Below are 26,421 nucleotides of genomic sequence, written 5' to 3' on the forward strand. Positions count from 1 at the left end.
TAAGTCCCTTTTTATTCAACTTTAGAAATTACAAATGCGTACTTTTGACGCTCACAAACTACGCCGACCCGGCGGTTAAAATAAAAATAAGAAACTAAAAGAGATACTAACAAGTCACTAACTACGAGGCTCTCTAAACGTAACTAACCTCACCGCGTTTTACAATACCGCTGCTAATTCAGCAAACTTTGAATATCACGTTGAACGATTAAGAATTGGCCGAGACAAGCACACAAGCCGAAACGCATGGTTCTTCAATTTCTCGCTAACTACCTCCGCGCTCGTGAACTAAGAACAGCACACCTCGAACTCGTTTCCTTTCTATTTAACTCAGAATACTTCCGCTGATAATTTGAATCCTTGCGCGTTCTACTAACATTTACATACTCTGGCATTGGCAGTTCCAGGGGAAAGTAAGGCTTGACAGGAAAGATAGTTTAAACTTAAAATAAATGTTAGTTAAAATAAACATAAACCCTACACCCTACTTTCCCTTTTGGCTAGACATTTTTTTGCAACAGCGCCATTCTGTTAATAATACGTTTTTCTATTCGCTGAGAACTGTCTGCGCCTTATTCATTGTTTTGCTCCAATATTTTCCTCATTCCTTAAATACTAAATTATGCCTTTGTAGTATAAGTTTCAATTCTCCAAGTTGATGTTTTGGAGAATTACGACCATTCAGAAAAGCTGCTTTAGTTCTATACACTGTGTAGTGAACTAGTTTTAACCTCCCAAATTTACCTGGTATACTTAGCAATTAATGCGCAAAACATGAAACAAATCCATTTTAAAAATTTAATGCGCTATAAAAAATTAAAGTTATTTACGTTCGTAACATACAGATTTAAGGTTTTACTATTTAAATAGTCCTTGCTATTTAAATGTTTACTCATGTAAGAATTATTATTATTACATCTAAGACTGTTACATGATTTTAATGATTTCAATGATCTGGACACGTTTTTAATGATTTCAATACGGTTACATGACGCCTAAATGAAATTGTTTTGGGGGAGGGCTCCTCTCTTGGGTCACGTGATTGTAAGTCCACGTTAGATTCTTTGCCATATATATTATAGTTTAACTTTGATCAAATTTCTATTACAGTTTGGATATAAGGTAGAAAAATACCTTCCTGAAACCCTAGTTTCCCAAAAGTCTATACGTAAGTGGTATTTTACTGGTTATAACTTTAAAATGGCCCTCTTATTTTATACCTTCAAATAGATACAAATTATCTTACTTATCTGGACAATTTCAAGATAAATATTTGCGTACTTAACGATATCATTACAAATGACTTATGAGTACGAAGATATGCAGTAAGATATACCATGAATGGATACAAGAGATAGACACGCCGAACTTTAAAGTCTAGTCGCTTTTGCTTTGGCTTCTACTTAAACATAGAACGTTACGTGTAAACATGTTTTCATCGTACGAGTAAAACGTCTGCAAGTGAAACTGTCATTCGCACATTTGACCTTTTATTTATGGACCGAAAATGCTCTCAAGGAAAAAGAGAAATGGCACCTACAAACTTTTCCTTAATGAGAAAAGTTAATGTTAATGTTTCATTTCTCCGATAAAAATCTAGTTATATATTTATTTAATTAAATGTGACATTTAATCAAATTAGGCAAAAAAAAAAAAAAAAAACTTTCAAATATGACTCGCTTGATTCTGCGGGTAGTGAGAAACATTCCCCCTCTCCTTCAACAGCAAAAACGTTTGCTGAGGAGAGACAACCATATTTATATGAAAATCAAAAATCGGAGCTAAGAGAAAACGAATGAAGCTGTCGAGGAAAGCAGTAATGAAACGCGAATAAACTAAAATACTAGAATTCTGAAAGTATTAGAAACCCATCTAACTAAAAAAGATAAACTTTTGTGAATGTGACTGTTTAGACTGTTACGAAATCTACGAATCATCTTGAACGATAATTTAATTTACTTTGAAATGAAACAAATCCTTCATCGCTAAACAATTCAAAGAGTGTTTAACTTTCTCTGAGAGAATATGAAGTAATCCGTTAGTTAATTTAAAACTTTTGATGCAGATTTTCTACAAATACAAGAGAAGAAAGTTAAATGTTCATGTTGATAATTGCACAGGAAATCAAGAAAACCAGTATGAAATTTCCTAAAAGAGAATGACCTACACTCTTCAAAAGAACTTTTTCTCTTCTACTTCCGCATTTGTGTTTGTTTGAAATCGTTTCCATTCTTCCATTCAACTGACAATGAGAGAATTTATGCGTTTGTTAACCCGTTTTCGCGAAACTTACCCAAATGCAACCACTCAGAGAACAGGAATCACACATTTGGACTTCCTGTGCGGTTGTCAGAACGGATATGGTGAATGCAACATTAGGCAGCATAGTGTCCAGTCGAAGCTTAATGCGTGTAATTGATGAGATTGAATCACATCAAATGAAGCAACCTATCGAAATTCATTCGTGCAAGTTTATGCACAAAATGTGCACAAGTAAAAAGATTAGAAAAAAAGTACTGGAACTTTAAACATTCAATGTGATACATAAGGAGACGTTCGGAAGTAATACATGATCACTGCTAGCTACGTTCCGAATTTATCTTTTCTTACAAATGGAAATTTTTAATTACTGTTGATTTCCAAAATGCCCCTTTCCCATTGTGAGATCACGTGTGTGCTCCGTCCGATTCTTCCTTCGATCGACCTTAAATCCTCCATTTTGATTCTCCTTCCTCAACAGTCCAATGGGAGAATGACTTATGGTCATCCTAGTAGCGTTCTTTTTCCATAGCTTTGTCTGGTCCTGGGCCCGTCTTGAGGGAGGGACCACTGACCACTCAATTCGAAAAGGTTCTTAATTTTGATTTAACAAATTATTCCCACATTTATAGTTTTAAATTAGGTAAAATCTTCCATTTGAAACTGCATTTCTATTTGAGATTCAATTAAATTTCTTACGAAAGCTGATTAAAAATCTCACTTTAGTTTCGTCGTTCATTTTCATTCCCAACAGAAGATACGTACCATTTTATAATTTTGCTGTAACTCAATCCAAATTTTACTAAAAATCATATGCATCTTGTAAAATAGCTTAAATCTTTCTGTGAATTCTTACTTTTGCACTGTGACCTATTTTCTGCCTGATTTCCAGTGGAGAAAGTAACCAAATAATAACTTTTTAAAAACTACTTTCCGTTATAATTTTTGATCTAGATCGTTGAGGAAACGACCGCATTTTGCGTTCGTTACTCTATTCTGGAAAATTTCCAGTCATTTTTACTTCCATTAATATCATTCATGACTTTTCCATTTCATGAATACATCTAGGATGACTGCATGTGGAATGGCACCCAGTCGGAAAGAGGAAAGGAAAACTTCTGCAGTCGGATGTCTTCATAGCGGTGCTCTTTCAGTAAAAAAGGAACATCTTTAACGCAGATTTACGAGCGTTCGCAAAGGCAGAAACCTTCACAACGTTGCTACGCCATAAAAGAACCAGCTTCTTTATAAAGATCACTTTTTTACTTTGAAAGAAGCAACTTTAGTCTAGCATCTTTAATCAAAGATGCAGCAAAGCTGCTGGGAATGTTACGCTAAAGCAGGGTTTCTTAAACTGCGGATCGCGACCCTCAAGGGGGTTGCGGACCTGCAGCAAAGGGTCGCCAAAAATTTTAGCAGTTTTGATATTTTTTTAACTTATTATAATAATTTTACAATTACCAAATATTTTTACACAATGTATTTGAAAATAGATAAAGATAAAACAATACAGACGAAGAAAAAAACGAAAACGTTTCAAAGCGTTCTTTTTATAATATAAACGTTCATTTTCTTTGCTTTGCACGTGACACTGTCATTTTGTCTGTTACTTATTTAAAATTTTCACATTGTTCTATGTCTTAAAATTAGAAATTAAAGTTAATGACCTAAAACTGCAATAGTATATTACAGTACAAGTGAAAAAATTGACAGTTTTACTCACGCGTGTGTCGGATTGACGCAATACTTATGGACTCCCACAAAATTTTTGTAAATATTACGGGGTCCTGGGGGTCGCGAAAAATTCTCAGTGATAAAAAGGGGTCGCGACTGAAAAAAGTTTAAGAAACCCTGCGCTAAAGCAATGCTATGCAAGTAGGATTTTCGTTTCCTTTACTATCATAGAAATAACGATTTTACTAAGTGCTTCCTCGGATAAAAGTGTCGGAATCCTTAGTTGCTTCTCATAATTTAAAAATCATAACGAGGCAAATGCCTCCGGATATTGATTTCGACAGATTGGGTCTTCCGTTAGACGTTACAACAGGATGTTCTAAAAAAGAGTCTACGTGGTTCTATTTCGTTCACGATCAACAATGGCCAAGTAAATCCGTAGAACCAATAATATTAGAGACTCCCGCCTTCTTAGCATGCCTTCTTGGTGTAGTGGTCAGCGCGCTCGACGCGTATTCGAGACGTCCGTGAAAATACCTAATGTCTCTACACTATTACCTGCAAAACCAAAATTTATTTTTCATGTCTCCAGCTTCTAAAAACTAATATTCGCTACACACCTATAAGTTTATTCAATTTTGATTATTACAATAATTTTGTAACGGAACTACTTAACTGTAACCTGACTATTTTATCGAACACCATCTAGTGGCGAAGAGAACGACTTACAGTCAATCGACCTCCAACTACGATAAGGACAGGTTCTTTCTTATTAATTCTCCGTAATTCTACCATTAATTTTAAATGTTACTTCTAAATGTTAGGTGTTTCGTTTTAGTGTATGTTCTGTACTGATATATATTTTCTTTGTAACTGTTTCTGTGATCTGTTGATAAATCCTTTTAGAGCTAGCCGACGTTTATGTTTGTAGAAGAACAGTTACAGTATTACATTCACATATCTGTACAAGAATTATACTTTTCACACAGACTGGTCCAAATGCTGCGTAGATTCATTTTTCTATTTCAAAGGATTGGATTTACTAATTAGTAATTTAATAGTACGAAAACATGACACACAAATTCGTACTTGCAGTGATATTCAATAGGTCTAAACTGCATGCTGTTTCTATATAAACCACTCTGTTGTGGCAAGGAACTGTGCATTGTTTTTGCAGATTTATTACTATAAACGTTTTCCAAAACCTATACCATTCTGTATCTGCCTTGTGTGATGAGTTTTAATTAGTAATTTGATGCAGCGCAAGTCAGGGAATATCTAAAACTTTTATGCGTTTTAGGACAATGCTCATAATGCGTCATAGAAACAGCTAATATACCATTGCTGCAATGGTACGGTGTAGTGAACAAACTCAAAGAAAGCGCTGAGAAGAATGTACCTAGAAAAGGAGACAGAGAGCAAAAAACGCCTTCTCAGACGACTTAAAGACAAATTGGCATGGATTTACGTTACACATGGAGAAACCATGAAAACGCTTAAGTAGCTGGCCTGTCCATCGAGATTTGAACTCAGATTGAATTACCCGAGTTCAGCGACTTTACTGTTTGCTTACATATGAGTCATAACATTAAGGAACTGAACCAGTTTCTGTTACATATATAACATACAGCGATTATAAATGATTCATCGAGTTTTAAAATACTGAGTTTCAAAAACATGGAATAATGAGCAGTACACAAAAAATATCTAAGTTTACAACATAATTTTAAAATTTGTGTGACTCTCTTCCAGTGGTGAGGTGCGGTAGTTCCAGCAAGGAAGTGTCACGAGGATGATTTACAATGTTCGCGTCGTCTTCGAGATTTCCAGATCACATCGTTACTGATTTCTTCTTCTTTTTTCTTGGGGGGGGGTGTTGTGGAGGAATATATTAAAGACTTTGTTTATAAGACCTTGCTGCCAGAAACTTTAGTTCATCCCAAGAATCGCAATGCATTTATGACCGTTAGTGGTATACATGAATGGACCGAACTCGAATATCGCAGAAAATTTGTGATGGTATAAACAAAACCCTAGATGCTAAATATTTATTTTGATGCGCCACTGATTGTTCCATATGTAATATTTTTCGAAATACAGTGTTATAAAACCTTATTGATCATTTACAATCACCCTATACTATTCATCTTTTGAATCGCTAACAAGATTCTAGCACCTAACACTGTAACCTAGACGTCTTTTTAATGTAATATTATTAATAAAAACCATAAGTATTGGCTCAGAACAAAACACACAGCAAATGTTAGATGTCCATGGCGGTCTAACGTGATACTAATAAAAAACAAAAATGCCAGTACTCCCAGTTTTACTGTTCATTATCTTCCCATATCATGCAGGCTATTTCACTTATTTCACGCTTCTCTCTAAATAAGACATGAACCAATTTCTATTAGAATTACGAGATACTAGAATATGCAAAGATCCTAACTTCTTTCAGCTATCATTAGAAAGTACGTGACCAACGAACTATGCGTAATAAAGACCGCCATAACGGAAATTCATTCATATTTCACAGTAAAGCCGGAAATATTAGGAATGAAAAGACATTTGTAATTTCTGAAAATGCAAATACTCCAGTTCTTAATACATGCATTTATCACCAACAGCACAGTAGGAGGTAAGCGAGAATTGAAAAATAACATAAAAAACACAGTGTACGAGAATCTGTGGGTAGAAATGAAAAATGTTAACTCACACAGCGAGCGTAAATTATACTACAATCCCACCACCGTGTATATTTCTAAAAATAGAATCAATTTCAATGTTATCGCAAAGAGGAGAAAAGATTCTGAACAAACTAAAAGAGTAAAAGAAAATGAAAAAATCATTTTCAAAAAGGTCACACTGCGGAAGCGAATATGATTCCATTAATTTCTCAAACTTAATGAGTTTATTAAAAATATATATACATCAGCTTGAAAAATGTTTGCGATTGGCGATCTTAATTAACATGGCACTTATTATGATTTTCTTTTTCATTTCTGGTTGAATGAACTTTTATAATAAAAAATTAATTCACGAGAAATGGAATTCTGAGAAAAGAAAAATTAGATTGCATATTTTTTACTCATAGTAAAAAGTTGCATAGTTTCATCGTACGAGATCCGTGAAATTTTTTATAAATATGATAAAGAGAGAATACATAGAAATTTAAGCTGTTAAGCAGGCATGAAAGGGAAAAGAACTCCTGGATTTGCCTAAATGAATAATGAATAATAATATAAAAGACTGCCGATTCAAATACAGCACATACCAAAACTGAGAAACCTTTTCTTACTGAACAAAGCAATTTATTTGAATCAAAAAGTAGTACACTGAAGATTTATATTGTTTTGCCAGGTAGCAAGTTTTATCCCAAGCAGCAAGTATCTTTAAAGCAGATTGCAGTTTTATTACATACTTTTTATTTTAACATTAACTAAACAATAATGGTTTCAGGTCAAATCCATGCCCGAATTTCCCTAAGTTTTTTAAGAAATAAGAGCATTAAATTTTTTTTTTTATTATTCGAAAAATAGGAATTATCGCACCATCATAAGATGCCTCGTAAATATCTTTCTGTCGATTACTATTATGTACCTGTTATAATGACTTGGCTTAAATTTCTAGAACACAGCAAGGCAGATTTAAATGAATATTTTAAGGGATTACAAAAAAAGCGACAGTTAATTAGGAATTCCATCACCGTAGAGAAGGCGGGTTATATTTTGGAGATAGTTGCTAGCAGTTGGTAACAATTACAGATAGCAATGTAAATATTGAACGTGTGCAATTCACTAGCACTATTCAAATTTCTATATAACTATGAAACACTGAAACTACGTATTTTGTCACATTGCTGTTATATGTAATATTTGTAAATATATATATCTCCCTCCAATAAGAACTTCTGGAGCTGAGAATTTGAGCTGCATTTGAGAATCAACTGATTTTTCTTGGAATTTTGAGAGTTCATGACAGATATCCTAATAAATGTCTCTAAAAAGCCAAACACTTAGTTCTTTATGAAAATTATAAGACACTTTTAGACTGAAATATTTCTCAACATAATCAGGAACTTTACTGTATTCTTCAAACGAGTTCTAGAAAATCAGTGTATTCATTTCAAACAACATGTGGAACGGATACTCAGTAGATGAATACAGTAGATAAGGTAATGGATAACGGCATATTATAGTCTTAAAGGATAATGACGTATTATCATTTTTATTTACAATAATAATTCCTCTTTATTTTTTAATACCAGTACTTGCTAAATATAAATTATTATGCCCAAACTATATTACAAGCTTCTTGTTACCCTTCTGGAGACATTATAAAATGCTATTTTTAGATAAAATAACACATGATCCTATGCTGTTAGGTATTCACTGAATGCCTCAATCGATATGCTTATTTTCTCTAGTTCACCAGATCTACCGCCCATTGAATATGCATCAGGCGACACCTTACGCATCAAGTTAATCCACCGAGAACAATCAATGAGCAAGAACTACGTGATACACGAATGCCCTTCTCTCCCAAGATGACATTCGCCACTTAATCGATCCCCTTTCTTTGCCGTTTTGCTTCATTTTTTTGATGCTCACACTAGTCAAACAAAACCATATGTTTTTACCAAGTTATATCCTAAATAATATTGGAGACCCTAAAATTCTTTGAAATACTTGCTTCATTACATCCTTATCAGTCACCAAAATTAATTTAATAGTACATTTAACTGGTTTCTGATGATAGGACCAATTCATCGAAGAATAACGTAATCTTAATATTGAGGTCATGAATTTTGCCTTCTTTAAACATGCGAATTCGGCAAAAGATATTTTTCTTCTCATATGATAATATTTCTTGTTATATAATATAAATATTTTTTTCTTGTTTTTTCCCAAAATATTTTTTGAACTTCAAAAGACTTTATTACGTACTAAAATATAAATTATTATATACTATGTCCTTGTTGTGATTACAGTTTCAAGCTGAAGTTATTTTCCTTATTGATAAAATGTTTGAACCGCTAAATTTTCGTCACATATTGATGCTTGGTGTCACCGTCATGGTGACATCAAAGGTTTACTTATGTGATAGTGACTTCAAATGATATATCACTACTAAGTATACGAATAAACTGATCTGAAGGTTTTGAAGAAAATATTATAATTATGTGGTACCACCATTTTCTTATTTTACCCATATTTATGAAAAAATTATGGAGGATGCATTTTAAAAGTTAAAAAAAAATCAAAGTTATGCTCAGCAAAAGAAACAGTCTTCATATTATAGTAATTTTGCCTAGAGTAAAAGTCAATCAAATGATTAAATGCTAAGTAAAAATTTTAATATATGATTTTCTCCTTTAACATTCGTTTATTTTATTATGGTAAAATACGTGAGGTTTACTGACTTTAGTGCAGCCTATCTAGTGAAACTAACTTATATTAATTTACACATGCGGAAAAGCAAACAGACGCCCATGTAACCAATGAAATTTGAACCCGGGTCGAATTACTAACGTTCAGCGGCTTTATTCACTCGGTCGATAGGAGACTGTAATGAAGAAGTCACCACTTTGTTGTTGCAACATTATAATAATGAACTATATTTTCATTTCGGTGTGATTCGTATGAGAACGTAACATACTGACATATCTTTCTTGTTTTGATTTTGATTAAACTTAAAATAAATAAATCAATTAAAAATCAAAAATTAAACAAAAAAACCTGAAAGCTTTCAGATTTTATATTACACCCAAAGGGGCGTTTTTTTAACGTTTAGAGTGTTTGCACTTAAACGATATAATACTCAGTTCAAGAGCAATATCACTAAATATTTAAAAACAGCATATCTTTAGAATTTCCGACAGACAGCTTCGCGCGCTGGAGATAAAAATATCTTTTTTTCATATGTTGCCATTGCTTGCTTTGAAATCGTTGAGTCTGTTAATAAAAAATTCGTTAAAATTTTATAAAATATGAAATAGATAATAAAACAAACTCGAAATTCAGAATTCGGACATCCAGGTGCCAATATTCGGGTGGAGAATTACGTTATTCAAAATTTGATGGTTCTAGGTTCCATCGTTTTTTCACAATGCAATAAACATACCTACATTCGTGCAAATTATTCATTATTTAATTTCTTTAAATATAAATACAGAGCGGTGCCAACAATTTAAAAAGTGATTCGCCGTTTAAACGGAAACGCCACAAAATGCCTTTTTGAGACTAATAGCTCTTCTGGGCTACCGCCCCTTCGGACTGAAAAGGAAAGTAATCACAGAAATAAAAAATTTGTATTTTTACGTAGTTATAGATTTTCTTTCGTATTTATCTTGAAGTAATTTTAAAAAATGAAAGCAATTGCTGCACTTTTTTATCAGGTTATGATTACTGGAATATGATGAAACCCAAGAGAGCTATCTGCCTAAGAGAAAAGATGCCTTTATGGAGAATTTTCTAAGAGAAATTGGCTTGTTTTCAAGTTACAGATTTGGAAAAACACAAAAACCAGTTACTATGCAGCAAGCCGCTCAGATGGGTTCGAGCCGGACTTAACAACTCGACCGATGTTGGGGTCTTCTTTATTAGGATAACAATATATTCATAACTGCACATATATTGCGAAAATCCCTAACAAATTTTAGGAAACTTACCTTCCAAGTTATAGAATGCAACCACTGATCCCGGACGTACGCATTGTTCACCTAAAAAAAACAAAAAAGAAAAGGGAATGAAATATCATAAATCATACAAAGGTACTTTTTAAAAGAAGTGATTTACAAAACTCGAATTTATACTATACGGATTAAAATTAAAAACAACTGACGAAAATAAATCAAGCGTTACTTAATGAATAATTAAAAACGAAAAGGGGATAAATAAATATATAAATAAATACGCCACGCAGATTTCAAGGTCTCACGACTAACCCATAATTCTCAAGCAAATTTTAGTTCATTAGAGATTTTCAGATGGCACTTTGATTAATTATTCGACGTGTTCAAGCTTGTTTTCTTCTCTCATATTGATTAATTACTTTCATTTTTGGCATACCCCGGGGAAAATTACGCGAAAGTGAAAGATTACTTTCGAAAGATTGAAGACACACACTAAACGCTAACGACGCTAATTATGGTTTAAATATAGCTTAATTTTTTAAAGTATTTTTTCTCGTTAGAATGTTACTTGATCAACTAAATCATTAAAAAGTTTTATAATGGATGGGAAAAATAAACTCAATTCTATTAGACAGTCTTCTAACATAACCAGTAATTTCTAAGCTTCTCTATGGCAAAATTTAGTCTTGAAACTGTTTGAGGTTGTATATTTATATAAAATTTATTGCCATGATAATTCTTTTTTATATTTATTGCCATAACATAGGGATTATGATTCAACATGCTGAACACGGAGGCTAGATTCTAAAATAAAATACTGAAAACCTATGTCTCAACTCTCGGAAGTTAAGAAATAAATTAATTGGTTTTTCATTATTTAAAAAAATGTTTGCCTTTGACATATCTTTTCATCTAATGGCATTAGTTCGACCTGGGTACCACCCTCATTAGTATAATGCATAACTGTGTTATCTGCCATACCGTTGGCTCCAGCTTCCAATCTTCGAAAAAGCATGGATATTTGAACATGTATGGTATTCAATGTGGCATGAGGACATTTAAAATATCTTCGAGCCGATAGTTCCCTCGAGAGATTTAGGGCAAGGGAAGAAGTAGAGAATTTTCAGATTTGATGCAGAACAGCGTATTCTGCATCATAATTTACCTGTAAAGTGCCCAAGAGTTTGGCCAACGATAGACGTAACGCTCTGCTTCTTGTTTACGATGAATTCGCAAACCTGATGTGGGTTATACGCAGAGAAAAAGGATTAATCATAAGAACAATGATTCGACCTGTATTTGAATCTCAAAGATCGGACTAGATGCGCCTGTGCCATCATGGCGTTTTTTATATGTAACATGAACAGGATTCCTTATCGCAGAGGCATCGCCCCTCAGATAAATAGCCTTGATTTGCTTTAGTGTATTCAAACAAACAACTAACTAATGATATCAGACAAAATTTCAATAACCACCACCATACTGAAACATAGTTCAACATATTCTTAAAAATCAATACATTGTCAGGTAAACCCAGAGCCGGAATAACCATTGAGCAAAATAGGCACGTGCTTAGGTCATAAGGAAAGGGAAAAACCACAAAAAGGTCATTAGGAATTCAAGGAAAGGAGACACTATAAAACATTTTCATTACCGATTTTACTAAGGAATGAGCCACCCAGAGGATATAGTGGTTAGGGGAGTCTACTGCGGTACCGAAGAGCTCGGGTTCGAATGCGGGAGGAAGCATGGATGTTTGTAAATGTATAATGTCTGTGCGGCATGGGGACACTCTAAATTTGCGGCGAGCTGAAAGTCCTCTCGAGAGGTTGGGGAAGAAGGGTGGGAGACCCTCGGACCCGTGCCCCCCCGAGGGTGCTTTTTTTTTGCAAAACAGGGGATAGAATTGAGCAAAGTCGTACTGTCACCTGTATGATGCTCAAAGCTATTGCCAACGATAGGCGCAATCTTTCACTCTGCACGATGAATTTCGTGGGCGTTTTTTGATGTTACTGTCAAACATGTGAGATAAATCACTCTAAGGAATGATGCAGCTAAATCCCGACTGAGAGAAAAAACATTGCGGGAGAAACAGGTGTAAATATATATAAAGGCACCACAACCTATAAAGTGCCTCGGGCTTCAAAAAGTCTTAATCCGGCCCCGAGTAAATTTTAAATTAGTTTCATACCGGCTTAGGATGCTTCCAAACGTTGATACCTATAATTCTCCTTTTTATCTAAGGAGTGTGAAATAGAGATATGTATTACTATGGTTTTATTCAATCTTAGAGCTGCTCGCTTCTTAATTTTACTTGGTAACGAATTATTAGATTAAACGCCTTAACAATTGTTTACTGCAGAAAATTACTATCATTCAGATAATGCTGTTAGATATTCCTATAATCCACTTAAAGATATTTGCTTTTCCGCAAACTAAAAAATTCAGACATAGTTTTTGCTTTAAGCAAAATTATTTTAACCATGATTCATGCTGGCATTCATTTTAAAAACGACTGTGGAAAATACGACTTTAATTATGAAACAGCATAGAGATTTAGGACACATTTGTAAGATGCTTTTTTATTAACTAAGAAAAACTAACCGTACAATAGAAAAATGTTACAACGCTTAGCCGCCAAACATTACTCTTTTATTTTAAGTTAGGGATAGGAAAATTCAATATTCTAAGCTCATAAAAGTTCAAATTATCGCGCCTGTCTGTAGTTTGAATTATTATTTTGGGCGTTATGAGTAATTTAAGTCATATTCCATTTAGTGTGACTTATATTTTTCCTTTTGAGTGAAATCGGCGTTTTTGCTTTGCAGGTAGATAAGCCTTAGTGTGTGTTTTGCATCATCTCAGAGCTTTTAGTTCAAAGGATTTTGGTGCTCCTTAATTCCAAATTTTAGAATTCGTTGGTAAACTCCCCTGCTTTTGGGTCAAAGGATTTTGGTGCTCCTTAATTCCAAATTTTAGAATTCGTTGGTAAACTCCCCTGCTTTTGGGGACATCGTTTGTTAGGGTCAAGAGAATATGTGGATTTTTTGTGTCTGTGCTTCTTTCAGTGTTATTTTGAAGTCACGATCACAAGACCACGCACTTCTTACTATTATTGTATTTGTTCTATGCATTGCGAATTGCTTTTCTGCTACGACTGAGAGACATAAATATGCGAATAAAGCGGTTTTTTCGGTACAAATTGTACATACTCAGGAAAAGCTCTGGACATTGAATATTTTCATAGAAGAATGATGCATTAAAAATATCTGCGGCATGAAATCTGAGAATTCTGAAAATTTAAAGAAGAAAATAAGCAGCCAGATTTATGAAGATTGAAGCAAATGGTCAAAATAGATTTTAACAACGCAAAAGCAAGAAATTTGAAAAGTAAATTTTTCAATAAATTTAACCTGAAAATATCAGTTTATAACAGTTCATAATAGCATAATAGTATAATTATCCGCATTCAATTTGATATGCATTTTTTAAAAAACATCAATACTATGAAATAACACAATAAACCACAATATCATGTAAAAATATTTAAAATTGTATTTATTTTAAATAAGCTTCATAATCAGTCATTATTTATCGTTGCGTATTGAATTTGTTCTAAAATGTGCACAACCTGATAAACTTAATTTTGCACATGCTTCGTATGAAAAAGTAATAAATAATATTCTACTAAAAAAATAAGAAATTTAATAGTACTCTACTGTTATCGGGACCTAATACAGTAATGTATTGTTGTGAAATGCCCAGCGGCTGCGCAGTGAGATAGCTTCCCCGCAAAGCGAGTCGAAAACGAAGCTTCTCCAGTGGAACGGCGAAAGAACTCTGCCGGCCCGAGCAGCATGAGTCAACGGCGGGCTTACGATTAACCACAAAGTAGCAGCAAAAGGTAGGTTGCCAGATTTTGCGCGAAACCGCCCAATTTGGCCATATTTGGTGACAAAATTGGCGATATGTCGCAGACGAAGCGAGTATACTCTAGAAAGCATTTTTTAGCGGTTTTCTCGGGAATATTCTCGAAGGTAGGGTAAAGCTATATATACCCTGCCTGCACGGGGAGAAAGTAGTGTCTTGAGTTCAGGGATTAGCTTGAGAGAGATCGGCCGAGCCGGGAGCTGCACTTTAGTGCTTTGCCGTGAAACTTTCTTCACCGTTATAGCCTGAAGACTGAATTGCTGATTGTTTCACAGTGTATGTCGTAATTTTTCGACAAGCGTGTCTTTGGAACTGTTTTTTGTAATAATGCTTAAATATAAAGATCAAAACACGAATAAATCGTGTTTTGATCTTTCATTAAGTGTTATCATCAATTACTTCAAATCTACGAACACGCAGAATGCAACAATTAAAACGAGATTGGAAGGTAAGTAGCTTTCATACGGGCCCTTTGGTAATGCAGTCGGCTCCCCTAACTATTATATCGTAACATTATAACCCCTATAACACTATCCAAAACTATAACACTTTCCAAAGCGATTGCACCAGCTTTGGCACCGGTGCTTCCATTGGCCGAATGGCTGGGACCGCTGAACACAGGCACCGCTCAGGTGAAACGGCTACTACATAGTTGGTTTTCCACAACATGAATACGAGGCACTTTCCGTCAGAATGATCTCTACGAAAGACTACCTTCCCTTAGGCACTCCTGAGATTTGCCACATTTGGTATTCGTCTGTTATCGGGACCATATTAAGAAATGTATGTATGTGTGCATGTATGTATAGATGTATGTGTTTCATATATGCATGTAGATATGTATGTGTCGCACATACGTGCATAGATATATACTGTTGCGCAATGCTCAACGGCTCCTCAGGGTTCTAAAACTGTTAAGAAGTCAGGATAGGCAATGGGCAAAAGGATTTATGTGTGACGAAATTTAAAACAATTAGGGGCCTGGGCAAACTTATGACTGCTAGAGATTGCACCGGTCGGCTGTATGCCTACAGCACTAATGGGGCTGCCTGAAAAAGGAGAGTACCCCTTTATGCCACAACATGTGGAAAAAAATATCATTTGCTTTTGCTAGCAGAAAACAAATTTTACTTGTGTAGCTCGTCCTCGCATCTTTATGAAAGCTACTTATTATAAGTTAGAAACTGCTGCTTATAAAGGTGCCGGCATTTTTATGACAAGGCACCGTTATAGAGTGGAACTTCAAAACATTTAATATAATCTTAATGGCTGGGCAAGCGTTAGCTAACCATAGTCCAGCAAATAAAATACTACATTAATCCCAATCAGGAGTTAGAAATACCGAGACACGAAGATGACGAAGTTTCGCACTTCTCATGGAACAACGATTTTATATATTGCTTCCTGTTTCAGTTACAGCGGTATTTTCTTTCGCCATACCTACTGAGTGCATAAAACTTGAGAAAGAAAAAGAAAGAATAAGGAAAATAATAAAAAAAATCTTCCATCTAAAAACAAAGCTTACAAGGCGGGAGCCTCCCGAAAAGCTTTTGCTCGTGCGAGTAGTTACAAATCAAGTACTTGACAAGTTCTTTTTAAAACTGACACCTGGTTTCTGTATCGTCTCAAGCCCAGAAGCTTGTTTGTTACTTAGAAAGCTTGCTTAAACTTTTGCTGGTGCGATACCGTTTTCATTTAATGTTCCTCTTTTAAAACTGTTTTTAGTAGACCTATTAATCAACTCTCTTAAGCTTGCGTTAAGTAATAAATGAAAAGATTTCTATTTTGAAATACATAAACAATACATATCCGACGTCGACGAAAGTTAAAAATCGAAACTCCTTAAATAATTCTGAAACTTTTGAAAATTAAGATTGTAAAAATGCGGCATTTTGTTAAGAGTAGCTCTTTAAATTTCTTTGACTTATATGACCATATGCTTTAACTTTATGTCTTCCACAGCCTTTTCTAGGTATTCGGTTGTCACTAAAATATTTTTAAAGTGATTTTTAGCGCCAATAGAAATGCTGAATGAAAGGTTTTTAAGACTATCTCTGTTTCCCTTTGCCAATATTATCCGAAGGACCTTATTTCCAGAAGATAAAAACGGGTAGGTGCATCCAACATTTAATTTCAAGGGAGATGGGCAAGTTTCAAATCCCCTTATGATATTTTAAGTTATGTAACGTTTTATGTATTTTTTAATTCTATTTTTTGTTTTAAATTAAAGCAAGAGTAAAATGTTAAATTTTAGATTTTGCATTTAAATGTTTAGCCCAAGAGGGCGGTAGCCCAGAAGGGCTATTAGTCTCAAAACGACATTTTGTGGCGTTTTACTATAAACAGCGAATCACGTTTTCAATGATTGCCACCAAATATTATCGTTCTGTATTAAAGAAATTAAATACTGAAGAATCTGCATGAATGTCTGTATGTTTCTGACACTGTGAAAAAAAACGACGGTACCTAGAGGCATCAATTTTGAACAACGTAAACCTCCACCCAAGCATTGGCACCTGGACGCCCAAATTTTGAATTTCGAATTTGTTTTCTTATCTTTTTCATGTTTTTAAAATTTTAACAAATTTTTTATTAATAAATTCAACGATTTCAAAGCAAGCAATGGCAACACAGTACGGAAAAAAACATTTTGATCTCCAGCGCGCGAGTCTATCAGAATCTCGCGATTGTCTATCGCAAATTCTAAAGATATGCTGTTTTTAAATGTTTTGGGATATTGCTGTTGAAATGAATTATATAGTTTAAGTGCGAATAACATGATATTTAATAAATAAAGGTAACACACAAAACGCTACAAAAAGGTCCCTTTGGGCGTAATATAAAACCTGAAAGCTTTTGAAATTTTTTAATTTGTATCTTGGAACTTTAATTTTTGTAAAATTATTTATTAATTCTCTGACATCACTTTCTCAACCTCCTGTATTTCAGTGCACAGCAATAATGCACTTGAGTAAAGATGTAGTAAAATCGAACTGAAGGAAATTAAAATTAAACTGTTTCTTTCATACACTTCTTTTTTTTAACTTTAATTTTTCAAATCGGGATGGCAATTCGCTTTACACGCTCGAAGAAACCACCAGTGCTGTTCTACATTAATTAGTTTGTCTCGAAGCGAATACTTCCATTTTTTTTCTTCTGTTATTATAAAATGAAAAAAACTGTATGCATGCATGCGCTTCTCATTGCGAAGAAACGGTGGCACATCGAAACACGCAATTCTGAACACACAGTCAGTCCTCCGCTCGAACGTATGCACCTCGAAGCCCGAATTTAAATTTGTTTCTTGTTTAATTTATAATTTGTGCGGAATTAATGAAATCAGATTAAAAATCTCCGCAGTTTAAAGTAATTGTGTTGCCACTTTTTAGAGCATAAGATATTAAATTTTCTTTTACATTTCATCTGTTTGTTACTGATTAACAAGGTAAACGATTTAAATGCAATAAACGCAGTGCTTCATTTCTGTTTTTAATTACTAGGTGGGCCCATGAAATTCCTATAGCTGGACTCATTAAAATCATTATACAGGGTGTTCCAGAACTACTGTTCAGAAAAGTGCATAGAGGTCCGGAACACAATAATGATCATATGAGAACATAGGGGCGCATGAGCAATCTCTAGAAGAATATTTTTTGGAACGAAACTGTTAAAGCAAGTGTTCGAAGCAGCGGCCTGCAAGTGCAATATACGCCTCGCCACGACGACGTATCAATCGGGAAACATTTGCAAGAATGACGGATGTATCAGCAACACCACCACTTGCAGCAACAATGCGTATCATTAGGTCCAAGTCCGATTCCACAAGGGTTTCACATACGCTTCATCTTGGCCAGACTTCCTCCCGACGTTCTGTTTGTTCCCTTTTGCGCGTCGGGGTTGCACATGCGACCCTGCTTTCCTATATGATTTTGGTCTGGTCGTGGAGTTTGGTCTTGATCATGTTCCGAAACTCCATGCACATTTGTTAACTCTTTCACATAGAGAGAGGCCCAAATCTCTTTTCCTCAAACTTCGAAAACGCCCGTGTATAGAAATTCCTGTTGGAATGTTTTTCCTTCCTCCACTGACAAATTGAGTACTACAGCACTAACAATAACCTACTTAAGTAAAGCGGCGACTTCTTTCTTGGACGCATTCGCCCTGTGTGAAATTCCCCTTGGGAACGTGATTGCAACTTCGGACATCAATAGCTAAACATTGACAGTAAACAATGGAAAAAGAAGGTGCATTAAAATAACAGAACTACTTTTAGTCGCTTCAAAAGAATGGTTGACATGTCATTTAACAACTCCTGAAAGCAATGCAGTAATATGATGTGGAAAAGCATAAAGTAGGAAATTATTCAGGCGTTCGGACGACTTGCCTCTGTCTGAATGCTCGGGCCTTTGGGGCGACTTCGATGTGAAAGAGTTAACAATAATTCTGAAACCCCCTGGATATTTTGTCTTTTTAACAGTAACTATTTTAGGAAGTTAGTATTTAAAAATGTTTAAAGAACATTGTGAACATTTAATTTTTCATAGAGATTTTGATAAGTTACTGAAACTTGAGTTATTAAATCTTGTAGAGTCATTAGGTTAATTGGAAGCAGAAAAGATGAAAAATGTGCAACCGCCTTCGCCGGGAATCGAACCACGGACCTCTGGAATACCGGCCCAGAGTGCTACCGTTACAACACGAAGGCACGCTAGGGAAGTGGGAGAAATACCTTATATACTTCCCTTTTTAAAGGGTAACTAGGGTTTTAGGGGACCTAGTCGCCAAATCCTGGGTGTGGAGAATCATCATCCACAACCCTTTTAGTTCGGGCGCCACTGTAGAGACATAAGGCATAATTTTGGAAGCAGGAAAGGTGCAAAATATGCAACCGCCTTCGCCGGGAATCGAACAACGGACCTCTGGAATACCGGCCCAGGGTGCTACCGTTACACCACGAAGGCACGCTAGGGAAGTGGGAGAAATACCTTATAATTTTACTTGTTAAGTGAAGTAACGAATGTAACATAAAGTAAGCTTTTGTTGAGGGAATGTGAAAATTAATTTTAATAAATGCCGTTTTTCCAACTAAACGTTTCTAATTTGTAAGGTTCTTTTAAATTTCTTAACCAGTTATTTTAAGTTAAATTACTTTTCTATCAAGTCTTGCTTCATTTATCTGCCAGAATGTAAATTTCCAGGGCGAGATTTGGAATTTTCGGAAAGTAATTTGGAATTTTGGAAAGGAAGTTGGGGATGATTGTCTAGGAACTGTAAAAAGGGTGTACAGGGCAAAAACGTTTGAGAACCACTAATCTAAATTATTAAAGATCTGTAACGGTAAAAGGTTTCTTTTATCGGCCCTGATAGCAAGTATCTATATCTTCTCTTCGAAATTAATATACACACGCGTACACACATAAATAAATATATGCGAGATTTAAAATATGCAAGAAGACTACTGACTTTAATTAGCAACAGTCCCTTTAATTCCACTACGTCCCCTTCCTGTCTTAAAATTACTAATATATGAATCTAAAGTCGTCATGAAAATTAATCGGCTTTACGCCTACTATGTAAACGTAGCACTGCGGATAATTTTTATCGTCAAAGTTATAAATTTACAAAAAGAATCCGACTCTATAAATACCGCTTTGATGAAATGCGCGCTCACTTTCCTATTATCCCCTGCTGGGCTACCAAGTGTCGTCAATTGTTTGATGATGTGATAAGTTATGTAAAATTGTAAGGTTCTTTATCGCACATCAAATAATTTGCGATTTAGAATATGTACCACAAGAAAAGTGTCCAGATATAAATTGTGTCACGTTATATAAGCCATAACCGCTTTTTCTTCTCCGTTATGCATCTGAGGAAGCTACGCATGTCTATCACATTCTGTACATGAAGTAAAGAATCTCAAATTACCTACAGAATACAATACATGTATATGAATATATACATGTCTACATTTATATATTTTTTATGATTACCCTGGATAGTACAGGGTGGTCCTAAAAACAACTTCCCCGATATATGAATCCCTAGCCACCTTACCGCTCAATCAAAATGAAATTTCAGATGCTGTTATTTGAAGGCAAGCGCTCGAGATTGCGATGATTTAAAACAACTAATCTCTCACGCGTACGGTTACAGTGAAAACATTTCGAAATTTTCGAATGGCAACACCTCCTTTCTTCCTGCGCAAATTGAGCAGCGCATTGAAAAACCATAAAAATAGGTGTTGCCATTACAAAACTTCGAAATGTTTTCACTATAATCGTAACCATGGGAGCTCTATTGTTTTAAATCATCACAATTTTGAGCACATACTTCCAATCATCAATACATGAAATTTCATTCCAATTGATTGAACGGATAGGCCGCCAGGAGTTCATTCATATATTGGGAAAGATTTTGTATAACCACCCTGTGATTCATAGTGCACTTTATATATATATATATATATATATATATTATATATATATATATAATGTTGTATGATCTTAAATTCACTTAGTACGAAATGGGTTCACTCTTTTTAGATAATTCTACTAAAATTTATCTTAGGAGATAATATAATCAATATTTCTTTATATATATATAGGCATTCAAACTAAATCTATTTCCAATATATCAGACAGCAGTTTTGACCAATTTAATGTACTTCGAAACTTTAAGTGCAGTAGAAATGTGCTTAAGGATTTCATCTTTCCATTTTAAAAATGTATCTACAGGTATTTGCAGCTGTTGCGCAAGTATTAGGAAATTTATTGCGATTTCAATGAATTTCAATTAATTAATTAAATATATATATGTAAGATAAAAAAATATATGAGTATGCGACACTTCTAGATCATTCCATTTTTTTATGGCCTGCGCAGCGCTGATGACGTAATAATTGGGAACTGAAATTTTTACTCAAACCGAAACCTCTCTCATCGTGTGCTTCCATCTTACATAACTACGTACTTCATCTTCGCTCTATACCCTGCTAGGATGTAATTTCGCCGTCTTGCTTGCGATGGCAATAATATCAAAATTGTAAATGTTCTGTTCACTCTTTTGTGGCCACAATCACTTAGCACGACTAAAGTGCTAAGTGATTGTGGCTACAAAAGTCAATTGCAAATAAAAATCGCCTCGACTACCAAGTTTCTTATATATTTACGAACTCAACATGTTAGCATTCTACACAATCAAATAGCTATTACGCATCAACACTGCTCTGTCTTTTCTTTGCTTTTCTTTTATATATATATATATATATATATATATATACTTCTAGAGTCATAGTGCACTTATTAAATATATATATATATATATATATATATATGTGTGTGTGTGAAATGAATTTTCTTACAAAAGACTTGAATTATACAACATATTGAAAATAAATCTACTCTAAGCAAAACCTACAACTTTACATAACCAGTGCATAATTCACATAATTTACTTCGCCTAAAGCCTCAATTGTCACTTGCCTTGACGAGCGTATATCGAATTAATGCAAGGAAAACTTTAAAGGCTGGGTTTAAAGCATTGGAAATAAGACAGTTTCTGCAAGCTGGTGTTTGCTAACGTCAATCAACTCAGAAACGTTATTAGCCAAACAAGCTTTGGGAAGGAAGATCCCGGATGATCGATTGCCCTAGAACCGCAACCAGGACGGTATTATTTGCTTAAGCAGATATAATTTTAATCTCGAGGAGTCATAGCGGATATTTCTATCCCATAAAATAAAACAAAACTGAGTGTTAATAAATAAAGTATTGGCCCTATTACAAGATGGCATATTATTTCCTTAATATGACACTCTGATCCAAAGGTCTTAAATGCGCAAATTAACATTTGAAAAGTAAGTTAGAACCATTTTATATTTATCCTTTAATTTTTATATTAAATAATGAATATGCTAGATAAAAAATATGTAAAACAAAATATAATTTTTAATTCGTAATAAATCTTTAAATTTTAATTTGGCTTATTTCTTCTTTCTGGCTTAAAAATAGTATCTGCTTATAATAAATCGCTTTGTTATTTCCAAATTAATACATGTCATATTATAAGGTATTTCTCCCGCCTTCTCAGCATGCCTTCGTAGTGTAGTGGTCAGCACGCTCGACGCGTATCCGAGAGATCCGTGGTTCGAGTCCCGGCGAGAGCACTGCTCATTTTCCCTCTCTAATGCTTCGAAATAATTTAATGTCTCCCTCTACAATACCTTTCTTACATAAAGTTAGTTGCATATATAATTGTGCAAACCGAAACTCGCACAAATGACGTGAGCATTGCGAACTAATGGTCACAAAGTGAAGGTGGGACAAGGGCGGATCCAAAAAATTTGTTACAATAGTAATAAAAATTTATTTATTATCATTAGACAGAAAATACAAAAGGGAAGTAAGAGGGATATTTGCCTATCATTTTCCCGCATAATCATCAAATATATTTAGGCATTTACCTGAACGCAGGACTAAATTGTTTAACCCGGCTTTGTAGAAATCACGTCCCTGCCCATTGAGCCAGTTCTCAGTAGTTGTTTTCACATCACTTACTGAAGAAAACCTCCTTCCAGATAAATGTCCTTTGAATTTCGGAAAAAGAAAACAGTCACTGGGTGTTAAATTTGGGCTATATGGGAGGGGCGACTCAAACTTTTGCGGCAATTTTTAAGTTTGGCAAGCAGTATGGGATCAAGCATTGCCATGCAGGAGGATAATAGCATCATCCAAGATCTCAAGGCGCCTGCGTCGCGTGGCTTGACGTAACCTTGTCTAAGCTGCACAACAAAGGTATGGCCACGCTACAGATATTCTATCAGGGCAACGAATTACGGCTCTCATCTGCAAGCGAGACCACTTTTCTAAACGTCTTGCCGTTTCAATCGCTCTGACACGTGTGCGAACTTACTGTACCTACTCACACAAGCGCTGTAAGACAACTAGTGCCATCTGCCTACACTCTGGGAACAAAGTATTCCCTCCACAGTAATTAACTTTTTAAGTCCTGATGTTTGTAACATTTTTTTTTCTGGATCCAACCATGCACTTTCAATCCAACTTCCGTCTTAGAACATGTCACACTGAACACATGAACACACATGTTCATCCGAAGTAAAGTAGCATTAGTTAAATGGCTTGACCGTTCAGGTCTTCTCATAACTCTAGCTGAGGATGCTGACAAAGTTCTGATAGTTTCTTGCTATAGTGGATGTCATATACGGAGTAGCAAAAGCTTGGTCGAAAAAGAAAACCAATAACACTAGTTCGATCTTGGTTAAAGATTCTTCCTAATATAAAAATCGAAGATTTATCTAATTGTGAAGAAATCTAAGCAGTAGCTGAAGTTGTAAGCAAAAAAAATCAAAAACGTAAAATTTTTCGAATGTGTTGATCGGAAAACATCAAAGAATGGTTTGACAGCTATTCAGTTGAGCCAGGCTTTCAATGCTTAAGTGATGCGGAAATCATTCCAACGTCACAAGAACAGAAGCAGCAGAAAGTGGTACTGAAAATAGAAGCAAAGAAGATACTGACTATTACATCATTCACGAGACATCAGTGACTTGATTTAAACTCCGCCGGTCTTCGTCGACTAAAGGGGATTCGAATGCAATAACAAAATAGCATTAAAAAAAAAAAACACGCAATAAAATTTGATAAATATTTAAACATTGCCCAAAAAATTAAAAAAAGTAAAATTACTGATTTTTTAAAAAACATATATGCATATAATATATATGAAAACTGACAGATTGGATTATCCGCGTTTTTCATTTGTTCGTGGCTTGCTTCCTCAGCGTATTAAAATTCGGCCATGAGCGCAATTTCGTCTATACATATTATCAAACCTCGATTAACAAGCACCTCCCATAACGAGCAAAGCAAAATGTAAAAAAGTGACTCCCTTAACGAGTAATATTTCGCATAACGATTAACATGGAGATATCGTAACTTCATACGCAGGCTTCAACTTGCATCTCGATTATCAGTACGTATTTAGCGCTCGTTCAGCAAGCATCTTACTGGCGATTGTGAAAGCTGTATCCATATACATTATTGTATATTTTTAGTGCAAATGTAAGCTTGCTTACATAACTGTCCCCAAAGAAAATGCCGCAAGAAGACAGAGGTAAGAGAAAAAAATCACAGACGCAAAATTACTGAGAAAAGAGAACGGTGTGAGCGAAGTTGACCTAATACGCGCATACCAACGATTTGCACTAACCTAAAAAAACACGAATCAGATTAAGGAGTGATAGTGATAGTGATTTTTGGCGCAAAACCTTGAAGATTATATGCGCCAAATACAGGTGTAATATTTCAATATACAGATGAATTACAGATACACATATTAAAAGAACTAAAACAAGCACACTGACAAAATCAACAGATAGATTAAAGTGATGAAGGCTGACATGTATAGTAAAATCCAAATGATTCAGCTGTTAAAATAGGTAAAATTCATGAATGATAGCAGACATTAAAACTATTTCAAAATGAATGATAAAACCCAGTATCTCTTGGATAAAGGAATGTATTAGTATTAAAATCTTGCCCGATGAGATGTTGAAGAGTTACCTCAGAACTATTAAAATATTTCCCACGAAGTTTACTAAAATAAGAGCACTCTGTTAAAATGTGACACACGGAGAGTATAGAATTACATCTGCAACAAAAAGGTTCTCTGTCTGCTTTTAAAAGGTAGTTATGTGTCACTCCTGAATGACCTATTCTGAGGCGAGTTAAAAGCACTTCCTCTCTCCGATTTCCATTTGCTTCCCAATGTTCAATTCTCATTTTTATTCTTCTCAGCTTCTTATTAAACTGAGTATCCCAGAATAACTGCCACATACATAGGACCTTCTGCTTGATGACAATGTTCACATCTTTACAAGGAATGAGCCGACTAGACATTTCAACAGCAAACTTTGCTGTGATGTCTGCCAACTCATTACCTTTTATCCCTACATGCCCCGGAACCCAGCAGTAAAAAATGTCATATCCACGGTTCTTCAAGTTTAAGTTTAACTTTAGAACTTCAACGACAATAGGATTTTGGGTGTCGCAAAATGTTTCTAAAGCTTTCAGTGCACTGAACGAGTCCGTATATATAATAAACTTTCTTTTGTGTAGTCCAAATATGAAGGATTGGATTGGATTGGATTATTCAATTATGGCAAAGCACACGAGGGCTATCTGCCTAAAGAGAGGGATGCCTTCGTGGAGGACTTTCTAAGGGAAACTGGCTCGTATACACGTTACACATGGGGAAAACCACGAAAACGGCCATGCAGCCAGCCCGTTCGCGGGATTCGAACCTCTGACCGAACTACCAGTGTTCAGCGGCTTTACCGCTCGGCCGCTGGTGGGCTCCAGATATGAAGGAGAGTGCTTCATATACAGCAGTCAACAGGGGAGGAGGAGATAAGTTAAGTTAAGACGGAGCAAAAGTTATGTAGACGGACGCCCTTCATATAATTACCAATCACAAAAGATGCTCCAACAAGATTACTTTCTTTAGAGCCGTCCATATATACAGGAATGTACTTGCTGTATTTTTATCTATGCTCAAGAAATAACTGTCTGTATATGATATCATTAGTATTCCTCTTGTTAAGGTGATGAAAAGCATTAAGAGGTTGGATATTTGCACTCTACCAGGATGGAATTTCAAAATGCTTTATGGTCTTGACCTTTACATCGGACATGTGGTATTTTTCTATCAGTGACTGAGCTCTTATATGGAAAGATGGCACACATAGAGGTCGCGCAGCAAAGAGGCGGTTGTAGCAGTCATCAAGCAAAGGAGGGCGACTAGGATGGTCAGGTATGGATAAAATTTTGAAATAATGAGCAAGACAGAATTGCTTCCATCTCAACTGAAGGGATGGTTCGAAGCAGTAGACATATAGACTCTGTACG

General features: G+C 35.0%; 1 protein-coding gene across 1 annotated transcript in view; it reads right to left on the reverse strand.

Annotated features, from left to right (window-relative positions):
* Window positions 1-26,421, reverse strand: part of LOC118193980 (C-Maf-inducing protein-like) — a 475,282-nt gene that overhangs the window by 193,685 nt on the left and 255,176 nt on the right. The window contains exon 3 of the mRNA XM_085826581.1: window positions 10,604-10,654. Within this exon, the coding sequence (XP_085682707.1) occupies window positions 10,604-10,654 (51 nt within the window). The remainder of the gene's footprint in view (window positions 1-10,603; window positions 10,655-26,421) is intronic.

This window comes from Stegodyphus dumicola, chromosome 1 (genome assembly GCF_044657685.1).
Source record: "Stegodyphus dumicola isolate Sdum_Otavi_A_Nest chromosome 1, ASM4465768v1".
Taxonomy (NCBI): domain Eukaryota; kingdom Metazoa; phylum Arthropoda; class Arachnida; order Araneae; family Eresidae; genus Stegodyphus; species Stegodyphus dumicola.